This window comes from Perca fluviatilis, chromosome 1, assembly GCF_010015445.1.
Source record: "Perca fluviatilis chromosome 1, GENO_Pfluv_1.0, whole genome shotgun sequence".
Classification (NCBI taxonomy): Eukaryota; Metazoa; Chordata; class Actinopteri; order Perciformes; family Percidae; genus Perca; species Perca fluviatilis.
The window spans coordinates 17,135,070-17,150,257 of NC_053112.1; the positions used below are offsets into that span (position 1 = coordinate 17,135,070).

The 15,188-nt window shown below is 39.5% G+C and overlaps 1 protein-coding gene across 1 annotated transcript in view; it reads left to right on the plus strand.

Annotated features, from left to right (window-relative positions):
* Nucleotides 1-15,188, plus strand: part of gnav1 (guanine nucleotide binding protein (G protein) alpha v1) — a 29,976-nt gene that overhangs the window by 12,061 nt on the left and 2,727 nt on the right. The window contains exons 5-8 of the mRNA XM_039795528.1: nucleotides 128-256; nucleotides 8,170-8,299; nucleotides 8,483-8,554; nucleotides 12,001-12,088. Coding sequence (XP_039651462.1) covers nucleotides 128-256; nucleotides 8,170-8,299; nucleotides 8,483-8,554; nucleotides 12,001-12,088 — 419 coding nt within the window. The remainder of the gene's footprint in view (nucleotides 1-127; nucleotides 257-8,169; nucleotides 8,300-8,482; nucleotides 8,555-12,000; nucleotides 12,089-15,188) is intronic.

Consider the following 15,188-nt stretch of genomic DNA (forward strand, 5'->3'; position numbering starts at 1 on the left):
CTGATTTTATTCTCTTTTGATCTCAAGTTTGTCTGCAGGTTATAAAATTTTCCTTCTTCTCTCTCTTTCCCGATTTCTCTTCGGTTTTTCACTTTTCTTTCTCTGCCTCCTCTTCCTCATTTGGTAGTTTTTTTGAGAACCTGACCCGCATCACGTCTCCAGATTACGTGCCCACAGAGACAGACGTTCTGCGAGTACGACTGAGGACGACCGGCGTGATAGAGACCCAGTTCAAAGTCAACCATCTTATTTTCAGGTAGACGCCTTTCACTCTTTATTAAGTAAAATACTGCAGACTGAGGGTGATTATAACCACCTACTCAGTCAGAGCTGCAGGTCTGCACTTGACTTCTCCAGAAGTGGCTGTCGTACCAACTCACTTCACTTCTTTAGCTGTGACACTCTTATCTCTGTCTACAGCCATGTGATAGGCCTGAGATGTGAGATGGGCGGCTTCATTCGATACGTCAATAGCACACCTATCATTTGGCTTTACACTCATCTACTGACTGCGTACACACACATTCAAAAGCATCAGTGGCTCGGTCTTATCAGTGGAGAAGCAGAGGGCAGGTATCTGAGCCCCTGAGGCTGATGTCAGATGACCATATTCATCTCTGATCAATGAGCCGTTGTCACATAATACCAACTTCTTTATCATCCTCCAATGGCTAAACTCATTTCCTGAAGCGGCTGATGGTCATGACAGGGCGATAGATATTAGTGAACTTGAGTTATGTGCGGCCTGACAGATGCAAACGAGCATCAAAGAAAAATCCGCTGATGTTGTACTAGGCTCATTTTTTGTCAGTTTTTTAAAATAATGTTTTTGTTATTGTTTGTAAACAATGGAAGTTGTGAGAGTTAGAAGAGCTGAAGAAGGGACTTCCGGTTTGGGGATGTAGGTGTGAGACACAGAGCAGGGGGGCTCCCGATTTACTATTGGAATAGATAGACTGGAATGTGTGAATCTATTAGAAGTATCTTCCATATAAGGATTAGTTTGAAGGTAACGTTGTGCCACAGGAATAGATAGCTAGGGGGAGGAAAAAAACATGTTTGTTGCCAAATGTCTGTAAGAAATAGCTATTCTTTTTTGCAAGTAAAAAGATTTATAAAAAAAAAAAAAAAAAAAAAGAAGAGCTGAGGAAGTTTTTGTATTGTTCCTAGGTGAAGGACATACTGTGCAAAATGTTAACAAAATTACATCTAAATTAGGCAATAATAAACAAGAGAAAGGATCTGTCCCAGCGTTCACTCCCAACTTAAAGTGATGGTTCGGAGTAATTTCACCCTAGGGTCCTTTGCACCATGACCTCGAGCCAAACACCCCCCCAGAAGCTTTTTTCACCTGGGTCGAACATTGGGCGAGTTAGCTGGAGTAGTGTTAGCCGCTGAATAGCTTAGCGCGGGGCTAATGGACCCACGTTTGTATCTCTTAAATGACCCCACTAATAATGCCCGAAATGATACCAAAGGTCTACACTAGTACATATAGGTTATGCTCTCATAAAACGATGGATTGGAAAGTTTGTAAGTACACCAGAAGTTTATGGACACTTGCCTGCTCTCTTCAGCTCTCTGTTGCTGCTGCTGCTGCTACCTGCAGTTAGACGAGTGCTTAGGGCCGTCTATAAATTACTACACCGAAAAGAGATACAACAAAAATATTTATTAATTTAATGATTAAATAAGGTAATGTCTCCAAATTTACCTCAATTATTACTTGTCTCCTGCTAGTTATACTACAGCACTTACTTTAAAAAATAAGTTAAATTAAAAAATATTTTTGTTGCATCTCTTTTCGGTGTTGTAATTTGTAGACGTCCCTAAGCACTCGTCTCACAGCAGCAACAACAACAGCAGAGAGCAGAAGCCAGCAGGCAAGTGTTATTTACATAAACTTCTGGTGTACTTACAAACTTTCCAATCCATCGTTTTATGAGTGCATAACCTATATGTACTAGTGTATACTTTGGTATCATTTCGGCATTATTAGTGGGGTCATTTAAGATATACCACGTGGATCCATTAGCCCCTGCGCAAGCTATTCAGCCTAACGTCTTCTAACTCTCCCAATGTTAAACCCAGAAAAATTTTTAAAAAATATTAAACTCGAACCATCACTTTAAGTGGATTTTAGAATAAAATGTTTTTAAAGTTTTTATTGTACACATCACTGGTTAGTGGCAGAGTTTGACATATGTGTTTAGAAATATGAGATGTATTTTAAAAACTGTTCAGTTCATTGGAATTAAAAAGCTCTTATAAAGATATTAAAATCTGTAAAATTACTAACTGAAGTACAAGTATATTTTTAGGAAATTGGGTACACCAAACATTAACTTAAAGAAGTGGCTGTAGGGTTATATAAAGAACTCATTCTGTTAATCAAATCCTTGACAGAATTGGAGCTGGACAGTACCTAGACACAGTGGAGCTTTGGCCTAAAATGCTAACGTCAGCAGCTAACATTCTCACAATGATTGATGTTAACATGCTGTTGTTTAGCAGGTATGTTTACCTTGTTCACATCATAGTTTAACGTGTTTGCATGCTAACATTTGCTAATTATCACCAAACACTAATTACAGCTGAGGCTGATAGGATTTCTGTTAGTTCTGCAGATATTTAGTCTTAAACCTGGACTGTACTGGACAAATTGACACTGAAGAGTTGTGGTCTGTGGAAGTGGAAATCAAGAGGTTGGTATAAAAAGTGTTGGGGCATAGCGGCAGCATGAATTATTGTGGGTGATTTTCCACAGTTTGATTTTATTGGAAGAGTAATGAGCCATGGAGGGTTAACAAGGAAATATTCAGCACTACACACATTTTATTGTGTGTGTGTGTGTGTGTGTGTGTGTGTGTGTGTGTGTGTGTGTGTGTGTGTGTGTGTGTGTGTGTGTGTGTGTGTGTGTGTGTGTGTGTGTGTGTGTGTGTGTGTGTGTGTGTGTGTGTGTGTGTCAATTAAAGAAAATCAGATTACTTTTTTCTTATTTTTTAGTTATGTCTACCTAAGGAGCACCTCCTCTTTCATTGTACCACAATAACAACTTGTCTTTCTTCAGTGCTTCATATTAAATCATATATGGAATTTCAATAATAAAACACATTACCTCAGCTTTTCATAAGATCTCTGTTTAGCATATAAACATTGTAGAGTGAGTCAGTTTGTCAGCAGAAGACTTCAGTCTGGGACATTTGTGTCACATCTAAATGCTTCTTGTACTTCCTTGGATGCCGTGTGTGTGTGTGTTTGCATTTAATGGCATAAACACATTTAAATGGATTTGACAGTTGAATTTTCTCAACAGCGAAGAAGCGCTTTGATGATAACGGTATTCATTATCCTGTGCAGATAAATGTTGCCATTTCCTCGCAGTCTTACGGTTTACTGTTCACCGTTAAGACACTTTTTTGTGTTTGTTTTTTTGTGAAACATTGTGATGGTGACGGTGTTAGAGCTGAGAGGGGAGAGCAGAGTCCCAGGTGGTGCTGCAGGATGGAGCCCAGCCTCCCTGCCCTCACACATCCTCTTCTCTTATCTTCCTGAATTGTTAAGGAGATAAATAATTGGGTTGAGAGAGAGCGAGAGAGAGAGAAAGTCTGAGAGTTCAAGCCCTTTGGGGTTGATGAAGAGCTTAGCATAAGTCGATGTAATTATTTCAAACTTGGCAACAAAAAAGATATTAAAGGGATTTGGAGAAGTATATGGTTTGTGTTTGTCAGAAAGGGCGAGCATGAGGTTTTCCATTCAGACATAGACATGTATGTAGTTTTACAAACTAATAAATTATTTCCTTAATTATACGTAGAGACATTGGGTTTTTGGAATTCATTCAGCAGAGGTTTAGGAACACAGCAGCGACTTCAGAGGTAAAATGGAAATGGAGATTTCTGCTCCAGCTTGGTCTCATTTTGTAAATACTAAGGCTGCACGTAGCTAACACAATGTGAAACTGCCGTCCTCCATTCCATGACTGTCTACTTCTTGTTGGTTTACACTCGAGGTTTCTGAGCCAGCATCTGCACCCTGCATTCCTATTTTAATATCTTTAAGAATTGTTTTATGTTGAACTTTACTGTTTAAAAGTATTCTCGCTCTATCAGTATTGCTGTGGGATGTGTTTTCTGTGCTTAATCTCCAATTTCAAGTCACAAATTAAAGTATGTTAAAAATGCAGGCCTTAGGCTTTGAGGGGTCTATCATGCATTGCATGTATCCCATCATATCCCCAGGTTGATTCTAGCTAGGACCTTTTTTGAATCTTTTTGTCAATGTGCATCAGGTCAACTGAATGACAAATCTGAGTTTTAGTGTTGTTTTGGGATTTGGGAGGGAGTTGTTCATCTAACTATTATTTTTGAACTGGGAAAAAAAAGTATTAAAACTGGGTGTTATTGTCCTGAATGCCTTTTTGAAAATGTTTATTTATCTTATGTGTTAAAAACCAAATATTTGCTGATATATCATTATATTTTCAAACTCTTTAATATTTATTGCTAGTGGCCTAAATAATAGTTTGAAATTCTTCAATATATCTGAAAGCATAAAAACAAACTTGGTCTTATATTGCGTTTGATCAGTCGTGCATCTTATTTGCTTCGTCAGTGAGGAATTTGCCATGTAGAAGTAAACACAGAATTAAATATTAAAACAACAATGTACAAGGCTTTCTCACTGAATAACATCAAACTTAAGTTCCTTCTGTGGAATACATTTCTGAATAATGAATGTGACCAAATGTTCATGATTTGCATAATTCACATTAAATACCGTCTACGGGCAAACGTAATGATCCCACACAGTACAATAATGTGATATCAGTTGTCATCCTATATGCGTATTTCGCAAAATGTCTAGCTATTCTCATAGGATAGCTTAGATGTAACACAGGAAGTTGAGCGCTACATGTTTTGGAACCACTAACACGACTCTCCCGCTATCCTGCTCTGTCTCTACTTCTTTTCATCTGTGCTTTGTGCATTATGTGTCTGTTCACTGCGTGGGACGGTGAAGTAGACAAGCTGTATAATCAGTGAATGAGTTGGTCTGACTAATTTACCGATGATTCAGGGTTTGAGATTAGTTTTCTGCGTTTACAGAAGTGCAAGGGTTCCTTTTTTTTTTTTTTTTTTATAAAGAATTCTTATGATCAAAACTGAAATAAAATAATATTTTTTGGGGGGTAACAGCAGTCGCAACACCTGAGAACATGCGTTTGAATTGCAGTTTTCATCTTTCCAACAGAGAATGACTAATGGTGGTCTCATTATCTCGTTATTCAAACACTTAATCAACAGTGACATGGATGACATCAAGCTATCATCTTTCGTGTGTGTGTGTGTGTGTGTGTGTGTGTGTGTGTGTGTGTGTGTGTGTGTAGGTGTGTGTAGGTGTGTGTGGGTGTGTGTGGGTGTGTGGGTGTGTGTGGGACAAATTTACACCCAGACACAGCCGAGTTTGCATACAGACACCCTGTTTGACCTTTGACCCCTCAGTGTAATAACGATCTGGGTCTTTTCCTGCACCATTAATATCAACTGCTCTGATAATTATAATTACAATTACAGCACTGCAGATGAGGGTGAACATTATGGGGCAAGAAGGGCAGGTGTGGGAAAGGATGATGACAACTGAAGACGGGGCGTGATGTTTAAAAAAAAAAAAAAAAGAAGAAAAGTGTTCCTTTACATAGATGAGGTCAAAGTTCGGAACATGTTTGCTCTCGATCTTGCCATGCGTTATGTTGGGAGGCTTTGTTTTTGGTTTGGGAACGTTGGGATGATGTTTCCGACTCCAATGATAAAGTCTGGACAAAGGGTTACACCACATTGTTTTGCCTCCTCCAAGGTGCCGTGAAATGAGTGATACACTGTATAGGGCTGAGTGAATGTCATTTTTCTTTACGTTTTTGGTATGACTGTCTATGCGTGCTGTAAAATGATCAAATTTGTGTTGTAATAAATGTATATATTGCATAAGTACAGCCTTACAGAGCCGCTTGAATTGCTGTAGACTCTCAAAACTGCCTACTGCTTACTTCTGACGTCTGTAGTATGCTTGGCCAGGCTTAGCTGGTTTTCGGTTTTGGAAAGTGGAAGTAATTAACAGTAGTTGTGACCATTCCAGCAATTCCACAGCAGATTTTACTTTTGTTTGCATACTGCATGCATTCATGTTGGCCAAATCGGTACGTTCTGCTAGTATAGTAGGCAGTTTTGATTACCGCTACAGTCTTGAGTTTTGTGGAGTCCAAGTGATGAGAGTGAGGTACACGCCTCTGCCTTCCTACCTTGTACGATTTATTCATTTATTCATCGTGTTTTTGCTCAGTTGTTTTCAGTTGCAAAATGGCTGTCCTTTCTGGCTCCTTTGAAGGCAGGTTGTTGGGAGCAGAAGTTGACTGAATATGATATGACATGAGAGGATTGTGGTCCGTGTGTATCTCTGAGTGTACTTTCAAAGCAGGGAACGGACTTAGTACTTGTCGTTGAGTGTGTGTGTGTTATTATAAGGGTGACGTTGTGCACGTGCTTGCGGGTAGGTTTGTCTAATGTTTGTAGCATTGGCTTCACTGATATGTCCTGTCTGTGCCTTCAATTTCCATGGAAAATTTCCATCGGAAATCTTATCTCACCTTTGTGCCTCTGTGTTTCCACATGTTCATTTCCCTCTCAATAAAGAGCTGCATTAGTGTGAAGGATGCTCAAATGGAAGGTGGGAGATGGCACATCTGGCTTTAAAAATGGGTGAAGTGGGATGAACAGATCTGTGTCTCTCTGTTTTTCTGCTCTTATTCCTGTTGACATTGACCTTTACGCTCTTGGTGTTGCAGTGTTGTGATTGTCTTGGGGAAAATGTTGTGATTGTCTTGGTAAAAATTGAAAAAGGAAGGAGGAGTGTGTGTGTCTGCGTGAGTGTAAATGGCATATTTTAGGAATATCTGACCTTATCCAAAACCAATACAATCTGTCATTGATTAGAGTTACCCCTCAGTACGACAGTAGGCTGTACCATCAGTATGGAAGGTCATGAACGCACAGAAAACACAGCCTTACACTTTTCTACTGGAAATTGAATCCTGATAAAGGACATGTCAGTCACAATGAGATTCCATGTCACATACGCACACACACACACACACACACACACACACACACACACACACACACACACACACACACACACACATGTATGTGTGTATATATATACATATGTATGTATGTGTGTGTGTGTGTGTGTGTATATGTATGTATGTATGTATGTATATATATATATATATATATATATGTATGTATATATATATATATATATATATATATATATATATATATATATATATAAAAAAAAAATTTGAATACAGTGCTGCCTTCACTGTCTGATGAATGATAGATAAATAAATAAATTAACACTTTCTCCCCCTTAGTAGTAAAAAAAATGCAAAGGGACGATGTCTTTTATAATTTTACCTACACATCCAATGTGTAATTATAATGTAATGTTCTTGCCTCCAAAATAAGACCGAAAAGAAAATCTCTTCTGTTTTGTTACCTGAGCAGCAAAGGGAGGTCAGAAATTGTCACTACTGTGTGTGTGTGTGTGCGTGCGTGCGTGCGTGCGTCCACTCTCTTGAAGGTCCCTGATTGGAGTGTGTCACCCTGTTAAATCAATAGCACCTGGGCCCAGAATCACAGTGTGGATATATTTTATCCCTTTACACATGCACAGCTTTTCGTTGTTACTTGCCTTTGATTTTCTTCTCTTCTGCGTGTGTGTCTTTTGTCATGTCCCTTATTAGCAGGGATTCCAACAATAAGCCTAGTTTAAAAGCCGACATTTGGACTTGTCATAGCAGAAATAGCACAGGTGTAATTAATGATATTATATATTCAAGTGTCCCAGTAAGTCATACCAGTGAGCCACGTACAATACAAGGCCCTGAATGTGACATACCTAAATAGGATGCAGCGAGCATTATTGTTATTAATTACACTTTTTTTTGTGATGAGCCAGAACGGGTTAACCTGCATGTTTTCTATTTCGTTAATTTTTATCTCCCTTTCTCTGCGCTTCCCCCTCTTTAGCTCAATTTCTCACTCGTCCACAATTTGTCTTTTTGCAGACATTTGTCAAACCTTGTTCTCTCCATCTCCCTGTGTACAGGATGTACGACGTTGGAGGCCAGAGAACTGAGCGGAGGAAGTGGATTGGTTGTTTCGAGGACGTCAGGGCGGTGCTGTTCGTGGTGTCGCTCAGCGGTTACGACATGACCCTGGTGGAAGACCCCTCCGTGGTACGCGCTTTACTCAGTCACTCCCTCACAAATGTTCATGCTCTCCAGACAAAGCAACTAGAGACCACTTGTTAGATCTCAGCCAATCAGATTACGTTTTGTCCTCATAGACCAAGTTTTAAAAAGGACTAAGTGTCTGCTCCTCTGCAGCTATCTGATGGTGTTATTGCCTTCTCTCTGCAGAATCGTCTTCAGGAGAGCCTGAAACTCTTCTCCTGCATCTGCAACAATGTTTTCTTCCGCAGCACATCCATGGTGAGAAATTCATCAGTCTCCTCCTCACTTCCTTCACCTCCGGGGGAAAGATGCAGTAAAACAATTGTAATCTAAAATTATCTTTAAGACTAAAGACAAAAAAAAGAACAAAGCCTCCTGGTAATTTGCAGAAATTAGGTTTCCTAATTCACAAGAAGTAATACTATAAAAGATGATTTATTCATTGATCTGTCTATGTGTTAGCTTTGCTGAGTTTCTCCCCAACTAATTGACTGTGTTGGCCCCTCAAACCTAACTCTCATGTTGAAAACCACTGCTCTGGGTGGTCACAAAATAATTTTGGGAGGTTACAACATAATCCATGGCATAGAAAAACAATGATAAATACTTATTGAATCCATCTATTTCATCTTCTAATCAATTCTGGAAAAGAGAGACTAGTAAAAACTACAAGTGGAAAACTTCTGCTGTGGTTAAATTATCCACCACTCATCCTGAGATGTGGACTGGCAAGCTAATAGCTATATTTAAATGTCACAAAACAAAAAAGGGTCCAGCTGACGAGGGTGGGAACCCTAGTTCAGTTTGACAGTTAGAGGGCGCAAAACATGGATGAGTGGAGGAGAAACAAGCAAACTCTTTTGTTGCTCCCCATTTGTTCTCTATGACACCATGAGACAAGAATAACACTAATGTGTTTGATTAATGCTGTTTCCACACACACACACACACACACACACACACACACACACACACACACACACACACACACACACACACACACACACACACACACAAACACACAGAGCGAAGCCCCTGTCCTTTGTCTCTGAGTCCTCTGTCACTCGTAATTTAACAGCGAGTTGTAATTAAGGGTGAGCTTTCGCAAGGCAACATTTTCCCCTCTGTGTTTTTCCATTCTCGTTTCCAGTAAATGATCACATCAAAGCCAGCGCGTAACGGGCTTGTTCAATTTATTCCACTTAACTCGCATTTAAAGTCCACTAAAAAACACAAGTCACTGAATGTTGAAGCGTGTGTCACCTGCTGTTGACTCTACAGTGGTTTCTGCAACTTCTCCGGAAGCCCGTCATCTCAAACACTATTTTTTTTAACACTTGTGACAAGCCTTTATAAAAACTCCAATCTCTACCCAAACAAAGGCACATTTCAGTTTCGATATAATTGAGATTGTGAGGATGAGTAATTTATGCTTGGTGTTTTGTCACAGACACAGAAATATCTTAACAAGAAAGTTGTTACACCAAAGTATCTATTTAAGTAAAAAAAAAAATATTTTTAAACCATAAAGATTTTTATTTAGGGCTTCATCAGAGTTAAATGGGCAATTAAATGTCTGTGTGTGACTTGTTTATGTGCAGGGTTGTGTGTGGGCCTGCATGTTAACGTGGCTAACAGGCTCATTAAACAAAAGTGTTTAATGATATCTTTTTAACGTGGGAGGGAAATTTCTAACCTCCACCTCAATTAACTCTTCACTGTGGCTGGTCAGTGATAATTACACACCCAGGTGTAGCTCTCCATCCTGTTCATTGAAAATCTGCTCTACCTCATCCTTCCCTCGTTATTGTGTTGTGTGTGTGTGTGTGTGTGTGTGTGTGTGTGTGTGTGTGTGTGTGTGTGTGTGTGTGTGAGAGATCAAACGGGCCAGAAACGACCAAACTTAGTCATAGGTTTAATTGGTTGACTACAAAGCCAAAAGGACCTGTGAAATGTGGTGGCGGCTGACAAGTTGAGTTTAGAGAAAGACAGAAATGTGTCAAAGTAGTTGTTGAGTTTGTTGAGCGCCTGCACTGGAGACTACATACAGTTTCTCACAAAAGTGAGTACACCCCTCACATTTTAGTAAATATTTCATTATATCTTTTAATGGGACAACACTGAAGAAATTACACTTTGCTACAATGTAAAGTATTAAGTGTACAGCTTGTATATGAGTGTAAATGTGCTGTCCCCTCAAAATAACTCAACATACAGCCATTAATGTCTAAACTGCTGGCAACAAAAGTGAGTACACCCCTATGTTAAATTCCCATAGAGGCAGGCAGACTTTTATTTTTAAAGGCCAGTTATTTCATGGATCCAGGATACTATGCATCCTGATAAAGTTCCCTTGGCCTTTGGAATTAAAATAGCCCCACATCATCACATACCCTTCACCATACCTAGAGATTGGCATGGTTTTATGTCAGTTAGCCTAATAGCTAGTTTGATTTGCATTGAGGGATGATTTTATGGAAAGTACCCCATGCCAATCTCTAGATATGGTGAAGGACATGTGATGATGTGGGGCTATTTTAATTCCAAAGGCCAAGGGAACTTTATCAGGATGCATAGTATCCTGGATCCATGAAATAACTGGCCTTTAAAGGTCCCATGGCATGAAAATTTCACTTTATGAGATTTTTTAACATTAATATGAGTTCCCCCAGCCTGCCTATGGCCCCCCAGTGGCTAGAAATGGTGATAGGTGTAAACCGAGCCCTGGGTATCCTGCTCTGCCTTTGAGAAAATGAAAGCTCAGATGGGCCGATCTGGAATCTTTCTCCTTAGGAGGTCATAAGGAGCAAGGTTACCGCCCCTTTCTCTGCTTTGCCCGCCCAGAGAATTTGGCCCACCCATGAGAGAGAGAGACATCATGGCTTTCAAACGAGCAAAGTGGCAGTTGGTCAAGGCCACACCCTCACCCTCCACCTTGCCCCCCCTCTCTCCTCCTCAATAGCTACAGACACAGAAATGGCACATCCTAAGGAAAGCTCATTGTAGGACTGGCTCTAGTGGCTGTAATTCTGCACCAAGGCTGAATTTTGGAAAAGAGACTTCAGATACAGTATTAGGGGACCACTAATGTCTATATAAAAGCATCCAAAGAGAACCATGTCATGGGACCTTTAAAAATAAAAATCTGCCTAACTCTATGGGAATTTAGCATAGGGGTGTACTGACTTTTGTTGCCAGCGGTTTAGACATTAATGGCTGTATTTTGAGTTATTTTGAGGAGACAATTACATTATTATTGTATGTTATACAAGCTGTACACTTAATACTTTACATTGTAGCAAAGTGTAATTTTTTCAGTGTTGTCCCATTAAAAGATATAATGAAATATTTACTAAAATGTGAGGGGTGTACTCACTTTTGTGAGATACTGTAAGTGATCGATTGCACACTGATGAGTAGTGGGAGGTCATTGATTAGCCATCATCACCCCATGCTTGTATCAACACAGCTATTGATTTTCACATTTTAGGTAAATATGTGTAAAGTGACAATAAATGTGTCTATAAAAACTGATTTGTTTCATGGTTAAGTTATTTATTGCAGCGCTAAAGAAGGAGTCACCAAATCGAATTAACATTTTCTCAATATCTTCCAGATTGATTTTCCTTTTCCACTGGGATGAAACCTTTGACTTATGATGAGTGCTCTCAGCTTGATGTTTCTGTGTGTGTTTTGTATTGCAGATTTTATTCATGAACAAGATAGACCTTTTTCAAGACAAGATTTTACACTCTGGACGGCATCTGCGGCTATACCTGCCACAGTTTAAAGGTAGGACTTATGTTAGTTAGTTCTGTCATTGATTGCATCCTTCACGTACGAGTGCCCACATGGATGTATAAGACATTAAAAAAAAATGCAGCTGCAGTGGTGAAACAATTGTCAGAGATGAACGCAACTTCTTACATATAAACTTTATTAGGTACACGCGCAAAATCTAATGCAATCAAATACAGCAACAAGGCCATAAATTGTACCTTTACAAAGATAATAATGTTCAGTTTCTCAGTTATCTACATTTAGTTGAATTAAAACTTTTCTGGAAATCCAGAACTCATCAGAAAAGGAAATTGTACTAAAACGTGTAGCCCTTAAAACAATAAAACATGAAATCTCACCTTTCCTGTTCCTGTTGAAACAAAATGTCTGTCATTTAGGTTTGCACCAAACAGACATTTGTCCTTATACATAACGAACAATATGTCCAAGCATCATGAATATTACACTGTTTTGAAAAAGAAAATGTATATCAATTGTACACAAAGATTTCACCTCACTAATCCAGAGATGTCCATTCACAATTCAAAGATGTGACTGTTTATAACATCTCAGAATGCTATTAAGCTAAAATATCTAGCCAGTTATTGAATTTAAAAAAAACTTACAATTTCAGTCATGAAAAATGTGTCAACAGTTTAGGGGCTTATAAACACAAAGACTGATAATAATCTTGGTTTGCCAGACACACACACATTGATTTTCATCCGCTCCCCTCAGCATTTCCCTCCCCATGTCTCAGTGGGCTCAAGAGGAGCTGTGTCCTCTCTGCTCTCATGCAAATGTCAATATAAATGCGAAAACTCTAGGCATTGGAGTCAGCCAGCAGAGCAAGCGTCTATTCACACTACAGTAGTCTCCCATCTCCACAGCGCTGCTGACTAAGGTCTGGCTACACCACAGATACATTCAAGGATAGGATGAAAGCATTTCTTTTATTTATTTCTTTTATTTTTTTATTATTATTTTTTGGTTTTTTTCCCCCTTTTATTTCAGAGTGACCGTGGATAGACAGGAAAGGTGGGAGAGAGATGGGGGATGACACGCAGCAAAGAGCCGCAGTCGGATTCGAACCCGGGCCGCTGCAAAGGCCTCAGCCTACATGGTAGAGCTTAGATCGGGCCCAAAAAATTGGGAAGCTGGAGAGGCATAGCTTTCTCCCCACCGGATTAGGCTAATAAAGTAATGATTAAAAAAAACACAAATGCTTGATCACGGGCCCGGCCCGAGGACAGCGGCGGAAAATATTGGCCGGGACGGGTCAAGTTCGGGCTCAGGCTCGGGCAGAAAATCCAAACTCTACTACATGGGGTGCACGCTCTTACTGGGTGAGCTAGAGGTCGCCTCTTTGCATTTCTTTTAACAAATCACAATAGTCTTTGGCAGCGTTAAGCTCCGGACGCAGCGACGGTGGCTCTGCAAAATGGTCCCGGGAAGGAACTTGTTTTGGTGAAACATTTGCACCGGGCAAAAGAAAATGTCACATAAAATATTAAATTAACTGTTCACACAATAAGGTAATGTGAGCTATTTAAATTAGCTGGCTATACATGGTTAAACATAATTTGCTCTTACAAGTGTATCGCCAATCGTTCCCAAAACGTTCCAGTTAGAGAGTAAATGCCATAAACATATTATTTGTAAATCTTAACAGTCACACCCAGAAAGGACCAAGCAGGCCTGCCTTGTTGCACAATCCAAATTTTTGTCAAAACTTGGCATCTCCGGCATGTAACGTTAGCTTGATAGCTTGGAGGTGGTTCTTGTTGTAAAGTGGCAAATCTTGTCATGCAGACCTATTCTGTTGTTCTGTTGATCCAGGCTAATTTCACACTGACCGCAGATATGATGACTAGTCTAATGCAGTGGCTCCCGACCTTTTTCATTTGATGTTCCCTCACAGCTCTATTAGATGAGCTTATGTACAACTTCACCAAAACCAACCTGTCATGTTCCAAATGTGTTACACTAGATGTTATATAATACCATTAATGATATAATGGTCTATATTTTTACAAACAAATCTTTAATACAAGACGATCCAAACAATTAAAGATGTTCCAGTTTGGTTTTCTTTTTTCAGTGTTTTCACTCAGGTTTGCATTCCTATTACTACCACTATCACTGGGAGTGGCAGGAGCTGGACGTCTGAGCCCTTTCCGTTACTTTTAGCTTTTCTATTTGTACTTCTCTGCTTTTTTAGTAACAGTGGTGGAAAGTAGCAAAATACATTTACATTTAAGTACTGTTTGTAGTTTTGGCCTCTTGTCGCGTTTCGGATGTCTGAGTTGTTAGCAGTTCCAGCGAGTAGCGAATACTCCATCTCTTCATTTATAAATTGCAACAGTACACATGTAGTGTACCTTCTAAAGTGTCCCTGTAGACTGGCTTATGTAGGCCAAACAAAACGTCAACTCAAACTAAGGATATGTGAACATAAGACAGCTATTCGTACCCAGAACTTAACATATGCTATGGCGAGGCATTACAAGCAGGCCAATCATGGCTCCCCTGCATCACTGAGGTTCTGGGGATCGAGAAAATCACACCCCCATCCAGGGGTGGTTTGGATACTTACACTCGGCACTATAGAACCTCTAGGTCTAAATGAAGAATTTAATTTAACTTGCTTTCTCTAATGTTAAAGTATGTTAAAGTATAGTATATTGAAGATGAATATACTTTTATTCCCATTGTATTGTGATCATTTTATGCTTGTTACCTATCAACATTGTTTTTAATCACTTTTGACCTGTTTGTGGGCATTTCCCCTTTAATGACTGATTAATGAGTGTAACACCTTGGTTGAGATGGATGTATCTTCAGGCAGTCAACGGCCCTTTTACGCACAATCACACCTGTTGATGATTCTTATTAAGGGCTTCATTGCCCATTCTCTCAAAGGACTCTGATGACAACATGGCATCATGACTTTGCGTAAACATACACGCCACTTTCCTAAAGCCAAATGGCGTGTTATCTGTACGTATTTTGAGCTATCCACGTGTATGTCTACACTGTATACAGCAGATGTAAACATACACACCACATGGCATCGCCACGTTGCATGTTATCGCAAATGTGCCATACTGTC